Source organism: Hyperolius riggenbachi, chromosome 4 (genome assembly GCF_040937935.1).
Source record: "Hyperolius riggenbachi isolate aHypRig1 chromosome 4, aHypRig1.pri, whole genome shotgun sequence".
NCBI lineage: Eukaryota > Metazoa > Chordata > Amphibia > Anura > Hyperoliidae > Hyperolius > Hyperolius riggenbachi.
In genome coordinates this window covers 190,258,888-190,285,733 of record NC_090649.1, presented here as the reverse complement: position 1 = coordinate 190,285,733, position 26,846 = coordinate 190,258,888, and the positions used below count along the sequence as shown (strand labels likewise).

At 42.1% G+C, this 26,846-nt stretch overlaps 1 protein-coding gene across 1 annotated transcript in view; it reads right to left on the bottom strand.

Moving 5' to 3' along the window:
• The window catches only part of ACAP2 (ArfGAP with coiled-coil, ankyrin repeat and PH domains 2), a 121,992-nt gene that overhangs the window by 15,671 nt on the left and 79,475 nt on the right, over positions 1-26,846 (bottom strand). The window contains exons 11-18 of the mRNA XM_068233321.1: positions 26,791-26,811; positions 16,844-16,895; positions 14,398-14,498; positions 12,817-12,922; positions 9,152-9,348; positions 6,945-7,014; positions 3,145-3,239; positions 1,725-1,891 (exon numbers count right to left, since the gene is read on the bottom strand). Of these exons, the coding sequence (XP_068089422.1) occupies positions 1,725-1,891; positions 3,145-3,239; positions 6,945-7,014; positions 9,152-9,348; positions 12,817-12,922; positions 14,398-14,498; positions 16,844-16,895; positions 26,791-26,811 (809 nt within the window). The remainder of the gene's footprint in view (positions 1-1,724; positions 1,892-3,144; positions 3,240-6,944; positions 7,015-9,151; positions 9,349-12,816; positions 12,923-14,397; positions 14,499-16,843; positions 16,896-26,790; positions 26,812-26,846) is intronic.

Genomic DNA, 26,846 nt, shown 5'->3' with positions numbered 1-26,846 from the left:
CCTGTTCCCACTTCAGCCAGCGAGCTTCTCCGAGAAACACGCCGGCACTTGCTGTGATGCAAGAACGCACCCGAATCCTAAGTCTCAAACATCGAGATAAGTCATGCAGAAGCGGTATAATGTATTTGGAAAACAAGTTAAGATCACAAGTAATTAGATTAACCTTCCATCCGATAGTAGCCAGATACACTCAAATCATCAGCCTAACAAGTAAACAGACGCAACTGGCAGTTCTTGGTTAACTTTAACAGTTCTATTTCAATATCTCGAGGCTGTGTGACTACAGGCAATCCCTATTATACCCAGAAAGGAGTCTTATAGTTATCTGATCACAGATAGGGGCACCACACTCACCTGAACACACTGTACTATTTGCAAAAGTGATGCCTGTATGAATATTCTTGCAGATCTCAGATCATCAATATGGTCTTGCTGTTCACCTGTTGTCTGTGAACAGCAGTCATAGAGCACTAGAACTATGTTGTAAACAGGTTGACGCCTACCCTAAACCACAGTTGTAAACACATCACGAGGTAGCTTAGTATTCACACAACCCAAATGCTACCTTTTGTGAAGCATTTGAGGCTTTTGCGGTTAAAAATCTTATGTGACCCAAAGAAGTTTAGTTTGAAGTGGAACTGTAATCCTCAAATGACACATGCTGCGGTTACACTAAGTGAACTCATAGGTTTGTATGTGGCATACAAGAGATGCACCATTGTTTTGGGTTATTTTTCTTGCAAGGGTTAAGGTGCCCATTACTCAATGTTCCATTGAGCGATTATGTGATCGACTTTATTATGCGATAAACAACAGTGTTGTTGATGTCAATTGACAAGTAGTCTACACACTGAAAGTGGGATGCTATGTTATTCTCCTTCACTAATCGAGCTGAACAATGTGGTGCCTCCATGCTCTGAAACCAAAAATCAATTCGGTTTTCATTGAAATTATGTAAACAGCAGCGGATTCCTTTACGATTGACCAGTATTTTCCAACCTGCCCGACTGAGTTAATTAGTCCATTCAACCAGATATCAGCTTATTTCCATCGATCGAGCAGAATGGAACATAATGGATTCTCACCCAATCCAACAAGATGATTGAATCAAGTGGTCAATCGAACAGGAAAATCGTGTGATATATGGGCACCTTTTGATATCCCCTGTCTTTGCACATGCCTATTATTTTTCGGGCACTGAAATGACAATATTGAGGTTATCCTAGAACTAGCAATAACGCTATACATGAACTAAATTTCCATATAAGGCGATTCGAGGGTGTTGTGATTGGTGGTGCCAAGATATGGAAGGGTGAGTATGCAGGACTATTTACTTCTTCCCTTCTGAACATGTAACCTAAAAATGTAGCTGGCCATTAATCTTTTATTCTGCACAACAGAAGCCCTGGCTGTTAGAGAAGAGTTACTGACTATAACAGCACTCAAAAGTGTACATAGCTAGCTCTGCAGAAGGGAATGCTGTCTGACTTGTATCACCATGATATTTAGAATGCAAGAAGCTGGGGCACAAAATAAACTGAGAAGACTGCAGTCTGTATCATGAAGTAAGCTAAGCACAAAATGACCGTGCAAAATACATAAATAAATTGTTTGCTTTGACTTTCCATTACCGGTACATTATACACCACAGACCAAGGTTATTTCTTAGAACAGACTTTCCAGTAAAATTATATAGGGAAGACCTCCAAGTCAGCTCTGGTTACCTGATAGCCTGGAGGGGGTCCTGGCGTTCTCTTCTGCCCCCGGACTCTTCTCAGCAGAACTTAGGCGGTTCTCACTTTTCTTTCTTGCTACTAATGCAGACTGACTGTTGTGATCCACAAACTTCTTCTCCACATACTTTGCTTTGATGTATGCTTCCTTCTCCTGTCTTTTAAGACAAAATCACAATTACTGCCTATAAGATCTGCTTTTACAGGACAATTCTATCACCACCTCACCCAGTTATTCTACACAGTGCTTTACTTGGTAAATAGATTGTAAGTATTAGTGGTTGTCTACATACAGGAGTAGACCATTTAATACAGTAAAAATTATACATCAGGTAAAAATGAAATATTACATCTGAATATTTCACACTTAATCCAACTTGTACACAGCAGAAATGTCCTAATTAAAAGCCCTGTTCAAACTTTCACTACTACTTTAGGATCCAGACATCATATTCCACTTCCCACTTCCCATCCTAGCAGAGTAAACAAGGGAGCTTACTTATCTTCACACAGAGTAATCAACACAGTACAATTTTCAATCAGATCGACCGGTGATCTGATAAGAAATTGCATTGTCTGTAAACGTCTACATTTTTTCTGAAAAATTTTGTGATGGATTTTGCATTGATAAGTACCCAAAATGTATTGCAAAATCTATCACAATCCGATTGCACTGGTTGGAAATTATCTAATAGATCGGACTATCTGATGGAAAATTGTACCATGTAGATGAGGCTTTAGCCTCGTACACACAATAGATAAAACTAATTTGAAACATCCAAAAAACTACAGATTTTGCCGATTTGCATGACAAACAGCGTAAAAATGTAACTAAACGACTATGATGATTGACCAATATCGGTTATTCTGCTTGATCCAACTAGCAGATCTACTCACACAACTATTGGGCAGATATTGTGCAGTTGGCCGGTGCGTACAAGTCACTCAAACAACATTGTTCCAGAGCATGCGCACATATCGTGTGAAATGCTACTTGTGCACGCAGTCTTCAAACAACAGAATCATTTGGAATATTGGTGCGTGTGAACAACACCGTTTAAACTACTTGTTTCTTTTTTCTTGGACATGTCATTTGGTAGTGTCGTTTGTGTGTGCCGACTTGACTTTAATTTAGCCTTACCTCCAGGTGACGCAAGGATTTTTTTTAAGCCAAACCTGCTTTGCAAAGTGAGCACAGAGTGTAGAATATTGGTAAAATATACATTTTAACTTACAGAAAACATCAGATCATAACTAATATTTTGTTATATCGACAAAATGTGACTAAAAAATAAATGAGAATTTGAAGGGGGGGGGGAGTAAATACTTCATAAAATATTAGCAGGTTTCCTTGTCCTTAACAAACATGAGTAGCATTAAAGGGGCACAGCAAAGCTGCACAGATGTTTACCTTTGACATCCATTCTGAGGCTTTTTTACACCCATTTTGTCTACTTGAGCTTCATATATACTGTTAATAACATCATTCCCTAGTTCACACATTAGCTGTTGGGGAAAAGAAACAAATATTTAGAGCAGTAAGAAATTCAAACAGGACATATCAAATAGACCACACACATTTCAGCAAACTATACTTGCAGTGCTAGATTTGTATTGCCTACATCTTGATGTCCATAGCGTTCTGTCATAAATCCTACCTAATAAAAAGGCAAGTGTCGCTGCGTCCTTCCGTGTGTCAGTGCTTTTTAGCACTGCGCATGTGCAGGGACAGACGCAGAGACACTGCCGAGAGCCGGGGGAGGACGGGGCCACAAGGGGCCGGCGTGTGTGCGGGCGGCATGCATGCAGGTGGCGGGCATGCGCGTCACGTGCGCGTGGCGGGCGGCGAAGTAAAGACAGACCTAGCCTGTCACTAGTATAACCATAAAACTGATGAGGGTTATGGAAACTCTGCATGCAAGTGTATGCAGCTTAAAAATGGACACGCTAATCATGACAAGTTGGTATTTGATTGGCCCATTTTCAAGCTGAATAAATTTGCATTTGCATTACGATCTAGAGTGGTATTCAGCTGATCAACCTATTAAAAATATGCCAGTTACCACTTTATTTCTGATAATTACTGGTAAAAATAACAATCACGTGAAACAGGCGAACTCTCTTTAAAGTGGGATGAAACTCCATATTAACCGGAAAAAAAAAAATCATACAAAAATAAATGACTTATTTAGCTTACCTAGCCTGTTGTTTTTAGTGTTCACTGCCAGATTTAGTAGAAATAAGATATATAAAAAAAGGAAAAGGATATTTCTGCTGGTTTCCATCTTTACAGCTTGTTTGTTATGACAAAAGAGACATCACTTTTTTTAAACTAAGCTCAGTGTTAATTTCCCCTCCCTACTACCACAGCAATCACTACCTGGATAACAGGCTTACATCAATGAGTAAACTCTCAATGGGGGACGGGTTCAATTACCTTCTGGTCATAGTATGTTATCCAAACTAGGAAGCTTTCTGTTATGTGTGTTATTTGCATGCTGAGTTAAACTAGTTACTGAAGCTAAAAAAAACACTTCCACAATCCTGCTGGCACTGCACTGTTCCTGCAGTTATAGCAAAGGCACCCAGACCTGGTAAATATAAAAAATTGCGGACAACTAAATACCTATTTTAGAAAGAAAGGGGGTTTATATATATTTTTGGGGCACTAACTACTGTCTGGCATTTTTCTTTATTTTTGGATGTTACAACCCCTCTTAAAAAGATATAATTTATGTTGAAGGTCTCTTTTATATAACATGGCACTCTCCAGATCTCAAGAAAATTTTGCCGATATGTAAATATCCCGAATAACCCATAACACTTGGAAGTTTGACAAACATGAACTGCAATGTATAGCCATACAGGCATTTCCTTAGAAGTTCAAGGGTTATGCATCACCCACAGTACCGGGAAGAGTGGCAACAGTAGGACAGGTGACTGCAAGATTTTTTTATTTTTTTTTAATAAACACTTTAGGGGGGAGCAAAAAATTGTCTAATTTATCCTAGGACATTGCCTAATATTAAAAAAGTCCGACACATACAAAATTCTTGATGAGGAGTTATAGTTCGCTGTCTAAGAGAAGGTTAACCATATTCGAATGGAACATTTAACAGAGGCTAACACAGATAAAACATAACAACTATAGGGCAAACACATGATTTTCTAACCAGTCTATTTCCTGAGATGTGATGCAAAAAAACTCTGTTGTAGAGCAAATACTTATTATAAATGTCTTCATCAGTAAATAAAAATAATGAAACACATGGCATTTGTTGAAGGCCATAAAAAAAAAATACAATAGATTTTCTGAGTATGGAAAAGACGTGAAATTCTTTTGGGATTTTGGGCTAAAAATTTTACTCAAACGTAAAAATTTCCCAGATTTCATGTTTTTTTTTCTTCTTTTTCTTCAAACTCAGCGCACACCTTTTGTGTTATTACCCAGCTGGCAGATTAACTTCACAGTAATACTCCTTTTACTGGGTCAATTTTGCATCATGGTTTGATTATATTCTTTCTTTATTATTATTTTTTTTTTTTTTTTACTATTCGTACAAAAAAACCCAAAATCAATAAACATCACAAATATATATACGCTGGTCCAACATACCTTCACCCAACCTCCCCCAAATTAATCATACATATCTACGTATATGCATTCATACCCCCTGGTCATAAGATTCCACACATCCTCTCCCATAACATCCATACATTCATACATAATAACTTACATACCTACATACATACATACATACATACATGTAGACTTTCATACTAGTGACATTCATACCATATGGTCATGAGAGACATGGACGTTCTGTTGAGTTGAAATATATCCCGGTCTAGTCCTTAACAGTAAAGGGGATGGGAACGGTCATAAGTTATTTTTGTGTATATCAGTATTTCCTTAACCATTACCTAGCGGGAAATAACCCTTAACAGTGGGAAACAGTTAGCCAGATCACCAAAGTATATACCACAGCCAATCATTGTTAAAGCGACACCATAGGTGTCACCTCCAGCTCATATCAATTAGCACCGTGAGTACAGATGTAGTGCACCCACAAATATATCCCTCATCGTAATAAGGTCCATTCGTTTGCCCATCAATTATTGCTATGTATTTTCCCTCTGTTCATTCTATAGATTTTGAGTTAATAAATTTTTCCAAATTTGTTTTTGTTCACTCCATCTCCCCTTTCCATTATCTTCTTCTGTTAAATCATCTGCTGTATCAAACAACTTATTCATCTGATGCAACCAATCTTCAAAATATGGGACTCCATTTCCTCTCCAACTTTCTAGAATCAAGGCCTTTGCAACTATCGTCCCTACTCCTTTAATTAGTTTCATCTCCTTATTATCTAAGGGGTCACAGATCCCAAATATTATTGTTTCATCAGTTAATATGAGATCTTTCCCACCAATACTCCCGAAATTTATTATACCTTCCCATTTCATGTTTTCAAGATGAGCAAGTAAATATGTCCAGTAAGGACAGATACGGCAACAGCATCCCTCTTTTTCTCAGAGTAGCAAGACTTAGAGATATGTCAGTATTTTATTGTTGTCCCTTCATTCCCGTCCCCAGGATCACCAGGGTATTACATGAAAACAAAGTAAGTCCAATGGAAAGGAAGTAATGTACAAGGAAGCATCTTTCAAAATCAAAGTCAGCAGTAAAATTCTAAAGATTGTAAACACCTTCGAAACTAATATAAATACTTTTCTGTCCAGTAGCTGTGCTGTAAAGACCATCTACACAAATTATGTGGTTTCCTTTCCTGCTTCCTGAACCTCTACTCAACACTAAGAATAGCACCCGAACCTTTCCATGATACCCACTATCTCAAGAAATCATATCACATGGGACTCCCAGCAAGGGCTCCATGTCTTCTGGAGATGGGCTGTTGTGCTAGCACATCATCCCCACACTTACTTCTGGAAGACAGTGCAGAGTGGCACATCGGCCATCCTGCTATTGGATGGGGTGGAGGGGCTGTAATAACCACCAATTCAATCCTTCCTGTTCTGACAACAGGGAGAAGAGAGGAGGAGCCAAGCAGTCTGTTCCAAGAGGCTAAGCAGGGACCAACAGTGCTCAAATAGGTGAGGAGTGGGATTTGAGGGGTGGGAGGGCCCCTCATAATGTTAAGTGAATGCTCTCACTACACCTTACAGACCATGTAATGCATTTAGATATACCTTTAGCAGCTCGGGCTCCCAGGTGTCCAGAGTTAAAGATCGCACTTTTGAAAAATGAACTCCTAGACTCCTTTAGCATAAGAAAACACAAGATAACATAGAAAAGTTAGCAGTGTATTTAAAGTAGTGTGTATTTAAAGTAGTGGTAAAATATCTGCTGCACTACTGCGTAAAATACATACATCATACTTTCAAATCACATTAAAAATTACGTATAGCATTAAATCCTTTTCAATTTAAAAACAATACAAGATATATCAATTATTACAATTGATTATTCATCGATTATGAATCAAGCAAGAGCTTATCAATGAAACAATCACTGCATATTTCTTCATCTACTACCAAGGCATTATTAGAAAGCTTCACAGATGGGAGAAACAAAAATTCTACAGTGATTCACCTTGCCAGTAGGAAAGATGCTGCAGTCTCTGGTTAGCCATGTTTAAAAAGACTCTGAAGTCTCGCTAAAATCCAGTTTTTACTTAACTAACTTCATTAGCCCTCATGCCCTACCTAAAACGCTGCATCCCTGCGGCTGAAATCGCTATAAAAACCCCCGAAATCCCTAGGGGGATGGGGGGGAAGATTTGGGCTGCACTTCCTGTAGAGGCAAAGCTTTGAGCAGTAGCTCTGCCTCTACTCCCATCAATCGGCGCTGATCGCCGCCTCTCCCTGCCCCTCTCAGTCTTCTTCCATTGAGAGGGGCGGGGGAGAGGGGGCGAATAGCGCTGATTGACAAGAATGGAGTCAGAGCTACAGCCCGAAGCTCTGCCTCTCCCAGCAGCAAAATCTCTGACCAAGAAAGTCGTGGATTTTTGCCCTGGGAATTGGTGGGTTTTATAGCGATTTCAGCCACAGGGATGAGGCGTTTTAGCTAGGGCATTAGGGCTAATGAAGTTAGTTAAGTAAAAACGGGATTTTATGGAGACATCAGAGTCTCTTAACCACCCTGGCGTTCTATTAAGATCGCCAGGGCAGCTGCGGGAGGGTTTTTTTTTAATTAAAAAAAACTATTTCAGGCAACCAACTAAAAGTGGACTAATGGGCCCACTAGAGGGCGCTCCTATCCCGTATTTCTGATCGCCTCCGGTGATCCGGAGTAACAAGGAAGGCTGCAAAGAGCGGCCTTCCTTGTTTCGTTTTGCTCGCCGCCATGGCGACGAGCGGAGTGACGTCATCCGACGTCCTGACGTCAGCCGCCTCCGATCCAGCCCTCAGCGCTGGCCGGAACTGTTTGTTCCGGCTGCGCAGGGCTCGGGCGGCTGGGGGGACCCTCTTTCGCCGCTGCACGCGGCGGATCGCCGCGCTGCGGTGGCGATCAGGTAGCACACGCGGCTGGCAAAGTGCCGGCTGCGTGTGCTGCTTTTTACAGCGAGCAAATTGGCCCAGCAGGGCCTGAGCGGCAGCCACCGGCGGTAATGGACGGGCTGAGCTCGTCCATACCGCTAAGGTGGTTAACCTCCTTGGCGGTATGGACGAGCTCAGCTCGTCCATGACTGCCGGAGGGCGCCGCTCAGACCCCGCTGGGCCGATTTTCATAATTTTTTTTCAAACACGCAGCAAGCACTTTGCTTGCTGTGTGTTGGGGACGATCGCCTCCGCTCGACGCTGATGCGCCGCTACCCGCCTCATAACGGGCACCTCCCCCTGAGACCCCTGCGCAGCGTGGCCAATCAGTGCCAGGCAGCACTGAGTGGTGGATCGGGACTCCGTCTGACGTCACGACATCGATGACGTTGATGACATCATCACGATAGTCATCATGGTGACAGGGGAAGCCCTAAAGGAAATCCCGTTCAGAAAGTGATTTCCTTACGAAGGTACGTGCCAGCGGCGATCGTAAGGTACAGGCGGACGCCGCAGGGAGGGGGGCATCATGTAGCGAGCGCTAGGCTAGCTACATGATTTTAAAAAAAAATATTTTAAAAAACTGCTGCGCTGCCACCCTGCCACATTTCATAGAACGCCAGGGTGGTTAAATAGTGGTTATTTGAAAAAGGAGACAATTTTTCATTTTTTTCACCGTCACTCCCTTATGTAAATACAGGACAGCTTAATCAAATATTGTTCCCATGGATAAAATAATGGAAAAACCATAAGACATACAATGTGCATCTGACTTCATAGACTGTAAACCTGAAAGCTCACTGAAATATTACTCTCTCCAAATAAAAAGGTTTACAAGAATCCTGTGGTTGTCTCACCTGTGAATTCCTGAACATTCAATGCATAAGGTAATGCCCAAGTTAATACTCGCCCAGCGAGGATCAGGTAAGCCGCAGTCACAGCACTTAGTGTTGCCAGGTATGCACTGCACCTTCTGCAGGGCACTCTCCCCTCTAACCAGCTTTGCCTCAGTTACAGGGCTTGTGTTGGACACTGAAGGCTTTTTGTCTATTTTCTGTAAGAATAAAATACACATGCTTATTAAATAAATACAGTAATTGCTGCCAGTATAAGTACAGGCTACCAATGCTATAAAATGAGTGCAAGAAGATGTGCACTTATACACACGCTGGATTCAGGTTAGATTCTCATCTGAGGTGGTCTTGGTCTGCCCCAGACTGAGTTTAATCTAGCGTGTGTACACAGTTAAATGTTTATTAGAGAACATTTGCTACTAGGTGAGAAGAAAATGCACCCCTCTCCTTGGTCATATTAGACCATAGCCAAGAATGCAGAAATGTTAGTGAAAACTGGCCTTAGGCTATGGAAGAGACAATAGACTAAGGGTGGCTACACACGCTGAATTTTTCCATTTCCATATAGTGTGAGGGCCAACAGATTTTGAATAATATGAACAGACAGTGTAAGTAAGCTCTCATACTACATGGAGGTGGTAGAATTAACAAATCATTGGACAATTAAAAACGAATGTGTGTACGCATCCCAAGTTTATGGCAGGGATAACATTGTGAGCTCCTTGCTGGGACAGTTACTGACAGTACCAAGTAATAAGTCCTTTATTAGTATATCGCTTTTCTCCTGTCAGACTCAATGCGCTTGCGAGGCAGCCACTGGAGCGCACTAAGTAGGCAGTAGCAGTGTTAGGGAGTCTCGCCCAAGAACTCCTTACTGAATAGGTGCTGGCCGAGCAGAGCCGGGATTTGAACCCAGGTCTCCTGTGACAGAGGCAAAGCCCTTATCCTGTACCCAGGTCTCCTCCTGTGTCAGAGGCAGAGCCCTTACCGTGTACCCAGGTTTCTTCCTGTGTCAGAGGCAGAGCCTGTGAGGAACCGGCCCGCGGCACGCCTGCGTATACGGTTCCCGACTGCGGGTTTGACCAGATCAAGCGGGGAGCAGCCTTATTCGAGCTAAAACAAGACTGAGACCCCTCAGAACACCTAACTGCCACCACTAGCGGTTCGCTAGACACTTCCACTCTGCTGTCGAGTCCTCAGCTCGCAATCCGCGTTTTTGTATTCGGGTCAGCTTTGCGCTTAGGCCGAATACGGGAACGCCACGCACCCACACACACACACACAGTTGCAATCTTACACTGTAGTGAAGCAAAACCACTAACAGTCGTTCCGAACGATAATGTTAGCCACTCAGCTGTTGAGCTACTCGCACTGGCGTTTTCGTACGTTGGGTCAGCTGCGCGCTTTAGGCCAACGTATGACAAACGCCCCACACACAATGCAATTACAATCTTATACGGCAGTGTCGCTCAATCATACAATCAGGCACGGACTTATACACATTTCAATCTCTTCTAGGCTATGAGTGTTAGTTTAGTACAGCAGAAGTCAAGCTTATTAAATAATAATTGAATATTCCAGGAAAAAAGGGGAACAATGCAGAACAGAATATATACAAAAGATTACAAAAACAAAGTAAAAAGTTACAAAGATAAAAGTTACAAAAATACACACAAAGCGATTTGCTTACCAAAATAAACGGGGAAATAAACGTACCAGCGTATCGATCTGGCGTTGTTGCGGGCGTACGCACTTTCTGGTCAGGAACCAGGTTAGTTCTAGCCGTGTGTGCTATCTCCAAGAACTACCAGTTGTGGCTATCCTAGCTGCTGTTTTATACTGTGAGATACGCCTGGAGGCTGCAACTTCCTTGGGGAGGGGGGGGGGAACTAGTTTTTAATTAAATCTCAGACATAATTCCATTTCCAGGTAAAAGTCTATACATCAAAAGATTGTGAAGTGAGGCTTTTCAACTCCAGGTGAAAACTTGATTGAGGCTTTTTCCTGTCTCCGTTTTTAAAGTTTGCAGAGATTTCCAACCCCTTCCCATAGATGTAATTTACAGGGTATAGTTTGCACCTCCACCAATAATTCAATTTCCTCACAATGAAATAGTGTTTAACACACATGTCAACTTTTGATGAAGAGACTCTTCCTGACTAGTCTAGAGTTCTTCACAATGCTTCATCAACAGAAGTGTAAATGTTTCAAGTGTCAATGACTTCAACACTTCACTTCTGCCATTGTCTGATGGGTAATCAGCTCTATCCACTGAAGTCCTCTTAGATGCAAATGTAAGTCTATTGACCCACACACACAATCACATGAACAGTCCATGAATCTAGCTTGGCATATCTACACCTTTGACATAACACAGCAGATATAAAAATGGGAAACTGAAAATATATTACTGTATTATCCCTAACAGCATCAGCACCCCAATATATCACCACAGAGCCCTTACCCTGTACCCAGGGCTCCTACTGTGTCAGAGGCAGAGCCCTTACCCTGTACCCAGGTTTCTTCCTGTGTCAGAGGCAGGCAGAGCCCTTACCCTGTACCCAGGTTTCTTCCTGTGTCAGAGGCAGAGCCCTTACCCTGTACCCAGGTCTCCTCCTGTGTCAGAGGCAGAGCCCTTTCCCTGTACACAGGTTTCTTCCTGTGTCAGAGGCAGAGCCCTTACCCTGTACCCAGGTCTCCTCCTGTGTCAGAGGCAGAGCCCTTACCCTGTACCCAGGTCTCCTCCTGTGTCAGAGGCAGAGCCCTTACCCTGTACCCAGGTCTCCTACTGTGTCAGAGGCTGAGCCCTTACCCTGTACCCAGGTCTCCTCCTTTGTCAGAGGCAGAGCCCTTACCATGTACCCAGGTCTCCTCCTGTGTCAGAGGCAGAGCCCTTTCCCTATAAAGGGCTGCAGAAGATACCAGCTCTATATAAATACATCATAAGATGCAGATTGTAGACTCACAAGGGCAGGGCTCTCTCACCCTTTTGTGTCTTGGAATTTGTTATACGTTTTATTCATTATATTACTTTTGTCACTGTAATTACCAATTCTGTATTTTGTATTGATTCTGTATTATGTACCAATTCTGCATTTAAGTCCATTTGTTTATTGGTGTATACCATTATCTGTATTATGTAGTATTATTATGTATCCCATGTTTGTTTCTTACATTGTACAGCGCCACAGAATATGTTGGTACTTTATAAATCAATAATAATAATTAGCAGTCTAGTAGTTAAACTCTAGTAGTTATGTTCACACATTTGCAGTACATTTTTTTCAGTCTAGATCTAGCAGGATACATTAGGTGACCGCTAAATCACAATCTTACCAAATCTAAGTAGTGGAAGGGTAAACTGTGTGAATACACTGAACAGGTACTTTAGGTAGCCCCTCATATTGCAAAGAAGTGGTAAGGTTGTACAATCAAGAACGTATCATTAGTGGGAACCTTTATAGATAAATGTCACTGTAGGTGCACAGCAATTGTCTGACCACTATTTCACAAACCTTCCACATTTCTGTCAACATGATATAAGATGACATAAGCAAGGGTTGCATTTCTTCGCCACTAACAGAAGGCGGCCAGTTTTGTTCAACATCTGAATAACAAGGCAATAAAATAATAGGCAACATGAAGTGCTGTATATCGTGTTCACTGACCTCTGCCTCATCACTCTTCTCTCTATAGGCTGTCGCAATACTGGTCTGAACAGCTTTTATCCATGCTTGCCGCAGCTTCTCTGAATCAGCCTGCATCATGCAACTCCTGAAGAACAAAGTAGCATTGGTTAAAAAAAATGCGTAGTCATATTGTATCCACTACTGTCCATAGCATAGATAAAAACACTATAACACTGAATTCTTACCTACAAAGGTCTCTATAGTCAATTCTCTAAAAGCTTTTCCTCACGTACTATCAGATTACATTGGAAATACAATACATGCTATGCAAGTGACAACCTCCTAACTAACTTCTACTAGAATTATCTATCTACACAAGAGTAAACAGGACTTCTCACAAGCCTTCCCTCTTCGCAGGAAGACTCTGGCACAACTCACTCAGCACTCTCCCCATCCCATTACACTTTACATGCATCAGCACACGTCTTTAGTGTGTAAATCATGTACCCCAAGAGGTTCCCTTTAAGGTGCATATACATACACAGTTGTTGACACCCAACAGGATCAGTTTGTGGACAGAGTGCTGTACAAAGGCTCTGCTCATGTCTGTGTTTATGGGGAAAGAGGGATGACTGCACATCTGAAGATTGAGCAGATTCCAACAGGCAGAATGAGGAGAGGAAAATTGTGTCAAGGGTCACAGTCGCTAAAGATCTTCATGCAACACTGGAGGACACCTGTACACACTAGATTCTCATCCAAGATGGTCCTTAACAGCTGAGGCAGTGCAAAAAGTGTACCTGAAGATTGGATTAAAAATGAAATATGTAGCTCAGTACTGGAAGCATGTGAGTAGTCCAGTGAAATCCCCAATGCTCCAGCGCTGGGTACCTCTAATCCTATGCAACAAGGACTCGTCAAAACGTACCTCTTGTGACCAGGCCACTGGGTACGAGCTTCTCTGTATCCACACTGGGCATGTGCGAGTAAGGCTCACTCATGCCCAGTAGAATGAGGCTTGTGCACAGCTTTTTTTCCTCTGTGAACGAGTGCTTCGTTCCACTGGGCATATATAAACCATATTGGCACATGCCCAGTAATGATAAGCTCATATTCAGATGGGAGCAATGCCACAAGATGAACAGGGTTCCGGGGAAGCAGCAGTATGTTTGGGGACAAACTGAAAACTTCAGAGTAAGGCTGGTCAACAAGATGCAAATAACGGTTAACACAGGATTATGCCTATTTTGTATGCAACTCAGAATTACTGTATTTGCATCTCACTGATCATCCCTAATCCAGAGGCTTCCCCACTACTTGGAAAAATAACTTAGAATCTTTTCTTCCTCACCAGTTTGCTTAAATGTCTGAGTGTCATCTAAAGTGAGTAGGCCAACTTTTCACTCTAACCCAGCTCTGCTGTTTCTTGCAGAACCTGGAACAGCAGCTCCTTACTAGCAACACTTGCAGGGCTCTGTCCCCTACTTTCTTTGTCACTCATCTGTGTGTATTTGTTTGAATTAAGGTGAAGGCGAGAGGTCAGCCTAGCAGATTGTCTCAGTTGAGCGCAGGCAGAGGGGATCTAGTAAAACTAGATGCTGATCTTCACCATGTGCTTACTTAGTAGGTGAAACAACCTCAAAGCAGAAACGTCTCTCAATGTCTTCACAATGCTTTACTGTGCACAAACGTAGATCCTCAACAACCACCGTAGGATTGTCCTGCGTGAACAGAAAAAAACAATGGAACATGGTTATACTATTACCTTCAAAAATTGGTATGAGAAAATAGCACATAAGCCATGATTTAAAAGATAACTGCATTTTAACGCAAAAAGCAGCCACATGCAAAATCTCATTCCATCTATACAAGGCTGGTTATTATACATTAATAAGCACTAAGAGTCAGCTTGGCTTTTATTAGCAAAATTAGCCAGATTTGGCTTTGGTGACAGTATTATGAAATGGGTCAAAGTCCTATACACCAACCTTTTACACCAAGTGTGCACTAATTCAGCCGTGTCAGACCCATTTGCTATCAGCAGAGGTAAATGTCAGGGGTTTGCCCTTTCTCCCCTTCTCTATGCTCATTCAGCAGAGCCCCTTGCTTGCAAGATTAAAGCACATCCTATGGTGAAAGGTCTACATGTTGGCGAGATTCATAAAAAGATCAGCCAATCGGCAAATGACACCATCTTGTACTTGGCAGACCCCCACTCCTCTCTGCAAGTAGTATATGATCTTATTGTGGAAATGGGTAGCTCCTCTCTGAAAGTAGTATATGACCTAATTGTGGAAATGGGTAGCTACTCAAGCCTTTCCATCACTTGGGGTAAACCCTCTATTATTGGCATAAATGACCCCAGGGCCTCCTCCAATCCACTTCCCTGCCCACTTCAAATAGTTCCTTTAAATATTTAGGTGTTACCATTAAAAATCAAGCCTAATCTCTATTTCCAGGATAATGTCAAACCTTTCCTTTCCATCCTACAACAAAAGTTGTCTTACTAGTCTCTTTGGGTGGATAAGGGAATGCTTTACTTAGATCAAACTATCCAAAATACCCAACTGGCTACATATGAAGGCCCAATCTGAGTTTTCACATTTATGTTAAGTATCTGAAGCTACAACATGCTTTAAAAGCTTCAATTCGGTTATGCACCTGGTATGTCACCGGTAATGGAAAGTATCAAAGGTGGTCACGTTAAACACCATATAGGCAACCTCTACTCTACGTTTCGTGAAGAACAGGCTCTCCTGATAATTTAAAACTCAGAAACCAAATAGATGAATCTACGTTTCCAAATAGATGAAGAATACTAATCCAGCTCTGTTTCTCGCTGTCTCAAAGACAAACTCACGCAACTGTATATTATACAGCAGAGTTACCAGCTTATCAAATACTCATCTGCCTCTAATAATTTCCCCAAATGCTCCTTCCATTTTCCCACCTTTCTTCACTTATTATGGCAATACAGGGGTTGCCCACAATAATGTTTTCAAGTTTAGGACAGGTAGATGACTAGCCCAAATGTCTAGTTCCCGGTTTCATTAATAACAAGAAAGAGGTGGCACACCTGAAAGAGGTGACTGCAAAAGATGCTTTATATTGTGGAACAGATACACTAGATTTATCTACCATGATCCCTGATAAACAGTACCTGGGTCACTGTTTCTTTGGAAGTCTATAGGCAGCTTGATCCCCGAAACCTTCTCATTTTCCTGACAACACTACTGAGAGTATATTTTTTTCATTTCTTCAATTTTATCTACGTGATGATCCAGATAATGAATATGTACGTACTTTGAACTGATATAACTGTTCATTTTACACTGCCATTCTCTGCTGTATATTTTACTGTTCAATAAACGCCTTTCGTTAACGATAAATAAAAAAGAAAAAACTCAATTTGGCAAAGACCCCAGGTACTGGCGAATAGGTATAATAAATGAGATGCGAATAATTTCTCCTTGCATTCAAATTTCATGTACATTATAAACCGCTTGAAATTGGACCACTCAGAATAACTTCTTGTCAATTTTTATAGGTCCACATTCAAGTTGCATGACATTCACATGACATTTGAATGCAAAGAGAAATAATTTGCATCTCACTGATCATCCCTACTGGTGAGCACTTCTGCCACATCACACAATGACGTGATCCAGCAACCCCCAAACTGGATTTTTTTTCTTCAGAAACTCAGGACTATTCAGTAATAAAAGTGTGGAACTCCTGCTTGGCTCCTATGGAAACATAGCAGGGTAGTTGCAAAATGAGTGAATTAGTGGGTGTGGATTTTAATTTTAATAAATCTGGCTTTTCTGTACTTCTTAGTCTTCTCAGTACTGATTTGAGTTACCCTTTTAAGGCCCAGAGCATTTTTCATAACTCTCATCCTGTGATCATTGTGATTGGCTCACAGCTGCACAACTTGACTGCCTTCCTACTTACTGGCTGATTCAATTTAAGTCCACATTAAGCAGCTTCAGTTTAAAAGTCCTGAGAATAACAACAGATTAGCTAAAAGGAGAAAAAAAAACATATACAATTATAAATATCTCACCTTAAATTTCTTTTGATACACTAGTTGATTATTCTGTATTGAAAACCAGCGCCTAGACAAAATGGAAGAAAAAAAATAATGGAGTTTTCACCCACTCTGAGGAGATGTACATTGTTTTCTGATGACGCAAGTAAGTTAATGCAAACAATTAGTACAACATAGTAGTACAGTGTTAACCACCACTTTAAACAACGGCATAATAGTTTGGGAAGTTGCACAAAAGGAAGCGGAAAGGACTGAAACAGAAGACACTATCTTACCAAAAGCCCGAAATAATCATATTCAAAAAACAAAAAAAGGTGGCCAAACAATAAACAACCAGCATGTCTTATAAACTTAAAGGGGATCTGAAATGAGAGGGATATAGAGGCTACTATATTAATTTACTTTTTAAACAATACAATAACATTTTTATAGCGCTTTTCTCCCATAGGACTCAAAGTGCTTAGGCTCTCTCAGATTCATTAGTTGGCAGTTGGATGAAGTATTCACACAACAAAAGTTATATTTCTGCAAATGCCAAACTGAACAGGTGGGTTTTCAGTTTGGATTTAAACACATCCTGATCTGTTGGAGGTAAGGAGTTCCAAAACTTAGGAGCAGCATGACAGAAGGCTCTGGGACCAAACGTTTCCAAGTGGACTCTGGGTAGGACTAGATTATTAGAACCTGTGGATCTGAGAATGCGGGGATTGCTACGCAGCTGCAACATTTCATGTATCCAGGGCCCAGATTATGTAGCGATTTAAATGTCAGTAGGCCAATCTTGAATAGGACCCTCCATTCTATAGGAAGCCAGTAAAGGGAGTGCAGGACTGGCGTTATGTAGCAGTGACGGGGTTGGTTGGTTAATAGTCTGGCAGCAATACCCGTTGCCTGACAGTCCTGATGATCAGTTTAACTGCAGTGATGTCTGAATCACACACTTGAAATAAGCATGCAGCTAATGTTAGATTTTTGTCAGAAACATCTAACATGCATGCTTGTTCAGGGATCTATGGCTAAAAGTATAAGAGGCAGAGGGTCAGTAGAATTGTCATACAACTGGTATTGTTTAAATTAAATTCCAGCTTCCATATTCCTTTCACTATTTAAAAGGTTCTCTTTAAGTACAAAAAGAAAAGTTGCCCATAATAATCAGGCGTATGAACAAGTCGCTGTAAATAACAGACTTTTCTTTGTTCAGCCAATAATCAGAAGTGTTATTTTACAAGTCACAAGTAAAACTACTACCCTCAAGATATATTATGTACTTAATGAATTAGTAAGAGAAGCAATGGACTAAAAGAAATAAGCCACATTTACCACACTATCTAGCAATATTTAAAAAGGCTTTATTTTGGTAAAATGCTATGGGTTACTTGACAACACTTATTTATTTTTATTTTTTTTAAACAGAGGTAAGGGCAAGGTGTTTTACACTAGAGTCCCCGGATTAAAGTCTGATCCAGTACACTACCTCAGGGGTGTAACTAGAGGAGAGCAGCCCTTGTGATTGCGGGGGGCCCAATTACTAACCTTCCCTTCCTCTGATACAGGGGACTATACTTCAGATCAGGTGCGTTTGTGTGGCTACACTTGTTATGGGTGGGAAGATCACGACGGCCACACTTGTCATATAACCCTTGTGAGATGAGCCCCCAGGCTGTGAAGGGCACCAAGGGGAAGGGGTGTAAACATTTGTGGTGGGGGGTGCATTAAAGTTTTGCTGGGGGAGCATCATGAATTTTAGTTAGGCCACTGCACTACCTGCAAGGAGGTTTTTTTTAAGTTTCCCATGTTTAAGTTTTCTCTGGGGACTTCAGTGTCTTTACACATTCTATGCTACTTCCATTATTTAGAACTCTGACTACAGGTGGCCAAACATAAGGCGACTTGGTGGCCGATCGACCATCCGTTTCTATTATAATCGAATTAGATGGAAAATCGGTGCCGCCAAGTGCATATTCGACCGACAATGCGACCAATTTCAGGATGAAAATTGGTCGCATTCTCGCTCGCGCATGCTGCAAGATGTTGGGCCGACTTGCTCAATAAGGTGCGCGGCAGGAATGGCATGCAATTTTGTGACGATCGACGAATGCAACTAAACCCCTGGCGCTGTCTCCTCCCCCAATGCCCCGTGAGAAGTATGCATTACTTGTCTGCGGTCTCTGCTTGTCCATCCGCTGCTGCGGGCGCATTCCCCTCTTCATACAAGCTCATCCCATGTGGTTTTCTAGTACGGGCGCGCGTGTGATGTCACACGTGCGCCCTTACTAGGAAACCACTTGGCACGCGTATATGCAGAGGCGATATCTCGGAAGTAGCGGCAGACAAGCGTAGGCCGCGGACAGGAAATGTATACTTTACACGGGGCACAGGGGGTGGGGGATATTTACATTAGGGGGCACATCGGCGAGGCGGCGGGCAAGTCCAATTACGGATCGATTTCAGCATGAAATTAATTGGGAATTGGCCTGTGGTGTATGGGCAGCTGACAGATCTCTCTCAGTTTTGATTAGAGAGAGATTTGTCTCTTGATCGAATCTGCCCATACATCGCTAGATGTATGGCTACCTTACATCTTTCTGCAGAGTACTAATGTTAAAGAGGAACTCCAGCCTAAACAAACATACTGTCATTAAGTTACATTAGTTATGTTAATTAAAATAGATAGGTAATATAATCTCTTACCCACCGTGTTTTAAAAAAAACAGGCAAAGGTTTGTGATTTCATAAGGGCAGCCATCTATTTGGTTGAAAGAAGGTGACAGGGAGCATGAGACACAGTTCCAACTGTCCTGTGTCCTGATCACCCCTCCCAGTTGCTAGGCAACGTGAACAACAACATAGAAAACCCCATCATGCTTTGCACAGCATCAGGGGAAAAAATCCCGGGCACGTTTCTTTGATTGGGCGGAGCTTAGCTAAAAATGCAGCTAAAAATTAGACTTCTATAAGAAAAACAAAGTTCTGATGCTGTGAAACTGTTAAAGAAACACAAAGCCTTTTCAGTTCTGCTGAGTAGATTTTTAGTCTGGAGGTTCACTTTAAAGAGACTCTAACATCAAAAACCTCCCCTAGGGGGTACTCACCTCGGATGGGGGAAGCCTCCGGATCCTAATGAGGCTTCCCACGCCGTCCTCTGTCCCACGGGGGTCTTGCTGCAGCCCTCCGAACAGCCGGCGACAGACCCGACTGTAGCTTCAATATTTACTGGCTGGCTCCAGCGGGGGCGCTGTGGCTGCTTTCGGCACGGAAATAGACGGAAATACCCGATCTCCGTCGGGTCCGCTGTACTGCGCAGGCGCCGGAAACTTGCGCCTGCGCAGTAGAGCAGACCCGACGGCGATCGGGTATTTCCGCCTACTTCGGAGCCGACAGCCGTCAGAGCGCCTGCGCAGGAGCCGGGAAGGTAAATATTGACGTCACCGCTGCACGGAGGGCTGCAGCGAGACCCCTGGGGGATGGAGGACAGCGTGGGAAGCCTCATTAGGATCCGGAGGCTTCCCCCACCCGAGGTGAGTACCCCCCAGGGGACGTTTTGTCGTTACAGTTCCTCTTTAAGACTAGTGATCCATCATTAAAATCTACAGTATAAATCTCGCAGAGACTGGGTTGTTTCCATGCAATCTGCCATCCCGTCACAAAGGAAACGCTAAAACCTGATGAGGAAATGGAATGCTATGAAAGCTTGTGGAAAAGCATGCAAATTACAACCTGGCTGGGAGGAAGAGAGGGAAATACTGACAAGAAAAAAAGAGGGAACCAAACAAACATCATATACAGATTAGTAATAAAATTCCCCAAGACCAAAAATGGTTGACACCACTGCAGTAGGGAAAAATATATACCACCTTAAAGTGACTCTGTAACAAAAATTACAACGTTTTTTCTACCATCCTACAAGTTCCTAAACCTATTCTAATGTGATCTGGCTTGCTGCAGCTCTTTCTACTATAACCATCTCTGTAATAAATCAATGTATCTTTCCCCTGTCGGACTTGTCGGCCTGTGTCTGGAAGGCTGCCAAGTTCTTCAGTGTTGAACTGTTCCTCTATGCACACTCCAGTGTGTGTTTTATTTACATAAGCCAGCAGCTTCTCTGCTATCTTATCAGTGATAGAAGAGAGCTGGATAAAAATCCTCCTCTGGAGGCTGTGAAAGGAGCTGGTCTGTCACATACTAAGGAATTAACGACATAGGCAGAGCTGTCTGCAGGAAGCCTGTAATGTTCAGTGCATGAGAGAAGCTGGGGACAGAAGGTAAACACACACAAGTGATCTCTTGAGATTCAGAAGTAAGGCTGTATACAGCCTGCTTGTGTATGGATGTATTTTCTATGTGTGGACATGTTGTACATCAACCTACTTCCTGTTTTGGTGGCCATTTTGTTTGTTTATAAACAAACTTTTTAAAACAGTTTTTGACTACTTTTAATGCGGCGGGGAGCGGCAAAATTGTGACAGAGGGGAATAGGAGATGTCCCCTAACGCACTGGTATGTTTACTTTTGTGCGATTTTAACAATACAGATTCTCTTTAAAGATCACATTACTCCTACAGATTTCACAGTTACCATAGTAAACGTGAAATGGAGACTATGCCATAACTTACAGAATTTTCATATTTGATGCAGTTGTTCCTGAGAGATTCCTTTTGGAAACATCAGGTGAACCAGAGATTTGTGCCAAAAGTAGAGCGGACAATAGAAGGTTCTCTTACTCTGCACAGAGCCATCACCTGACCACACCCACTTCCTCCAAATGTTCACTCTAGTTCACATGCTTCGAACTCCAGGCCTCGAGGGCCAGATCCATACCAGTGTTTAGGATGGACTGAGAAAGAGGAATGTGTTCTACCTGATGGATCTCACCTTTCCTGATTCAGACCCATCAATTAATTTGAGCTGTACCAAAAATGCGTGAGGATATTGGCCCTCGAAAGACCAGTTTGACATCCCTGTCACTTCCTCCCTCTGCTACTTCCTGTTGGGCAGGCGCCCTCTCCCAGATCCTCCCTAACTATCTCCTGTGTGTGATGATGGGATGGGGAGGAGTATGCACAAAGTATCTACCGTAACATTAGCAAAGTCACCATTGTAACCCAGGCAACTAGTTAACTACTTTACGTCCACCTCACGCCAATGGGCGTGAGCGGAGTGGCAGCCCCAGGACCGCCTAACAAGCAGTGCCTATGACAGCCGATCATGGTGATTGGCTGGCGGGGGAAGGGAGGGTGGGCTTTAAAAAAAAAAAAAAAAAAAAAAGTGTAACATTTTAAATGTAAAGATAGATAAATAAATAAAACATCCCTGCAGGGATCAGACCCTACAAAGAAAGCTCTGTTGGTGGTCAGAAAAGGAGAAGGGGGGGGGGGGGGGGAAATCACTTGTGTGCTGAGTTGTATGGCCCTGCATCAAGACCTTAAAGCTGCAGTGGCCTAAATAACAAAAAATAGCCCGGTCACTAAGGGGGTGTTAGCCTACGGTCCTTAAGTGGTTAATAAAAAAAAAAAAAAAAAAAAATAATGCCAACATGTTTTATGTACAATGCATACCATTTTGTGCATTGCAAATTATATATCAGACACATTTACAAAAATCTGCCAGCATATCTGACATGCAGACACCTAGAGGTGCATGTTTATATAGCATGCAGAGTACATATAGACACCTATGGGGTACATGTTCAAGAAGCACAAACAAATCAAGTACTTAAATAGGGCCTGTGTAGTTGCTAAACGGCTGTGGCAAGTAAAGTCCTAAAGCCATTAGGCCCTGGCTTCAAGCTGACTGGTTTGGGTTAGAGAAAAAAAAAAAAAAGAAGAAACCTTGTTGAGGTGAACTAGATTAAAAATGAACTGTAATGTGGAAATGGACCAGTGTGAAACGGATGACCAGTTTGCCAGAAAAAAAACAGTTCTCAAAGGATAAGAAGTCCTACAGCCAATGGAAATCCAGCTGAAAAGATAAAATCCCTCCCACTTAGTAGTGACATTACTCCTATAATTAATTCAAATTCAGCCTTGGATGGACAGCCTTGTGGGTGATGACATCACATACAGTTACTTCCCAATTTGCAGAATGCTAATCCTTTAAAGGAATGATCAGCCAAATAATGCTGCCCATGATCTACTTACCTGGAGCTTCCTCCAGCCCCTTGCGGCCGTCATGTCCCACGCAGCATTATTTGGCTGACATTTCCTTTAAGGCCAGATTTCTCAGCATTCATACTTCCTACACACTCCAAATTCTAAGGGGAGGGAGGAGACTCCACGAAACTAGATATTGAAGCTATCTTGTAAACCATTGGGGGCCCCTCTCCCTACCCTCAAAATCTGGAGTGTGGAGTGCTGAGATATCTGGCATTAAATATCAGCATTATGCAAATCAGGAAGGCTGTGCATCCAAGGCTGAATTTTAATTAGGCTTAGGATTAATGGGGGCTTAAATATCAGTAGCATAATACTGTAGAAAATCCACACCCGTTAGCTTGCAGAGTGCATAGGTCCACCGACGACGCCATTAACATCTGTCTGGAGTCAGTCTACGAGCACCTGGATATACCGAACTCATACGCCAAGATCCTCCTCCTTGACTTTAGCTCAGCGTTCAACACCATCAGCCCTAAAATACTTCAGGAGAACCTTGCTGAACTCAATGTCCACCCCACCCTGCACCTCTGGATCACAGACTTCCTCTCAAACAGATCCCAGGTCGTCAAGCTAGGTGCTATCCTCTCTCAGCCAAGGACCACCAACACAGGCACCCCACAAGGCTGCGCCCTGTTCTCCTTGTACACAAACAACTGCAGATCCACTGAAAGCTCCGTCAAAGTTATCAAATTCGAGGATGACACCACCATTGTTGACCTCATCACCAACAACGATGAGGAGGCATATCGTCACCAGGTTGAAAGTATCTGTAACTGGTGTAGGGCGAATGGGCTGGTCCTCAACCCCACAAAAACTGTTGAGCTGATCATAGACTTTAGAAAGCGCGCTTCCACCCCACCCCCAATGAATATAGAAGGCGCGGAAGTCACACAAGTCCCCTGCACTCGTCTCCTGGGTACAATCATCTCCAACGACCAGAGGTGGACAGCCAACACCACCTCCACCCAGAGGAAAGCCCAGCAGATACTATTCTTCCTCCGCCAACTGAAGAAGTTTGGTATGGACCAGAAACTTATGTCAAGCTTCTACTCAGCCACAATTGAATCTATCCTGTGCTCTTCTATCCTGGCCTGGTACACTGGCTCTTCTGCCAGCGACAGACACAAACTACAGAGGGTCATCAGATCAGCGGAAAGAATCATTGGAAAACCTCTCCCCCCTCTACAACACCAGACTGAGCTCCAGAGCATTGCGGATCGCTAACGATCTCTCACACCCTGGCTCCAGCTTCTTCAGTCAGCTTCGCTCGAGCCAGAGGTATCGGTCCATCTACACCAGGACCTCAAGACACAGGAACAGCTTCTTCCCCTCAGCGGTCAAATCACTGAACTCGCTGGACTCACTCCCATCCCCCACTGCCTTCCCATCGCCCTCTCCTTAGGCTGTTCCTCCTTGACTAGGCGGAACTGACCTCTAAGCATGTCTGCATGGCAGTACTCCATATCTGCTGTGAACAAGGTTTTTTCTCTGTTATGTATTACTGTATTGCATTGTTTGAATGTTATGCTACACTTATCTCTGTTGTATGTCCATTCCTGAACCTGCTTTGTGCCAAGCCCAATTCCGGGCACGACCAAGTCATGCTTGGCGAATAATAAAATGATTCCAATTCTGATTCTGAACTGTTAAAAGAATGGTCATACTAATCTCCATTTTCACTGTGCTAACTAATGTTGACATCTCTACCATGTACTCTTCTGCTGAATGCACTTACCAATGCATACATTCAAAATTACAACAATAGGTTTCCAGATGTTATTCATACAGCAATTTACTAAACATGAAACACCTGAACTTGTTAAGTTTCCTCACAAATATAGAATGATAAGCAGGCATATAAAGGCCTCACCAAATGCCTATGGTTAATACCTTATATAGTTATTAATTTCAGTAATTAGCATGCAAGTGTTAAATGAAAACTGGGAAGGGGGCACAGAACTGAGGAGGATACAACACAGGACAAGGTCAAAAAGGAGGTAGATACAACATTTTAGTAAGGAATTTGCCTGAAATAGGAAATGTTAAAAAGGTAAAGCTGACTGCAAGCAGGCGCGGAATGCAACCCTGTAGAGAGGATAACATGCAATGGAGAGCATCTCATTGGATAATATGTGCTTTCATTACAGAAGAATTTCAGGAATTGGAAAGAAAATCCTCAACTTTCACTCATGCAAGATTTTCTGGAAGAGGACTAGAAAGAAAATGTGAAAAAAAATGTGCTTGTGTACTTGGGACATCTCAGTGCACAGGTGAAATTAGTATATCCATCAATCTAATTTTTAGTAGCATGCACAAATAGCTCTGTACTCCCCCTTTCACCTACAAGATTTAAGGTTATCCATAACACCTTATTACAAACCAGCAGCCAAAGGCTGCCCACTGTAATCCAAAAATTAGCCCCTACCTGAGAAACGATTCACGTGGGGGGCACAAGATGTGCTGCTGCCTACAACGACTAGATGGACCAAGCCATTCATGCTGACAATATATTGCAGTATTTATATAAGCAGAAGTATATTCTATAAAAATCATGAAAGGCAAGATTTATTTTATTGTTATTCTCTGTGATTGCACTTGTGGGTGATTTCTCAATACGCTGCTCATACTGGCTCACTGACACCATCTCTAGATATAGGTGTCTGTTGAGTCGGCCAATTGGAGCAGCTTAAGGGAGGATTGGACAGCCACACTTTACATCTTTGGGACATAGTTTTGCTCTAAAGGGAAACTATGATGGAAAAATGTAAAATTTAAAAAACACAAGTATACAAATCTGTTGAAGATGTACATTTGTCCCAGAGTAATATGCATTTTAAACAACGTTCTTTCCGGGTATCTGTCACCAAAGATGCCCATTGGCTTAGACAATCAACTTTCAAATTCAACAATGCTGATCTGAAGGAAAATAAGAAATCCTCCATTGCAATCATAAATGGGATGAAAGATTATAACCGATCCGATCATTTCAAATGAAGTCAATCTCCTAGATTGAGCAACCACTTGAATGGAAACTGACTGAGAATATGATCATTTGTTGTTCATTTGCAATACAAATTCTAAGTTCAACCAATTTGAGTGCTATTATCAGATCAGAAGGTCAATTGTCTGTTCTTGTACTGTTGTGCACTTTTATAGTGAGAGTTTCTATTCAGATGGTTCTGGCCTCTAATCAACAGGTTTTGGGCTAGTCCATCTCCTCATGGGGGATTCTCTGTGTTTTCTTTATTTAGAAATGCACTGAGTTCCTTAGTCCAACTGCCAGAATAGTGTGTGAACAAGTAGGCTGGTTTATCGACATCTCTGTAAAGATCCTTGTCAGAGAGTGCTTTTAAAAGGAGAACGGAAACCTTTAAGAGTAGGACTGGTTCAAAACGTGGGTAACATAAGAAACATCAAATTAAAATAATTACCTGGTAATGACCACTATACAGAAAAAATAATTTACAGTTAAATTTTACTCTAGAACAATGTACATCTTACATGTAAGCATACGTATGTATTTTAATTTTTACAGGTTATAATAGTGCCACTTCAAGGAACTGAAGCAGGGATCCATCTTTGATTTAAAGTGGAGCACATCCTAAAGATATAAAGGTTTTTGTTTTTCTTAAGTAGATCTCTTTCAATTGGGGAAAAAAGTACAACAATCATTTGCTTCCATTTAAAAATACTAAACAAAATTGTATGAGATTTATCCATTGCAAGTGATCTTTGTCAAATACAGGGTTCACATGGAGAAGAACGTGCCACATGTAATACATGAACGGGACACAAGAGGCTGATTGATACCTGGAGTGGTCTGGCTTTTTCCTGTCATGTGAAAAAATGGGGCAGGATTAAAACAT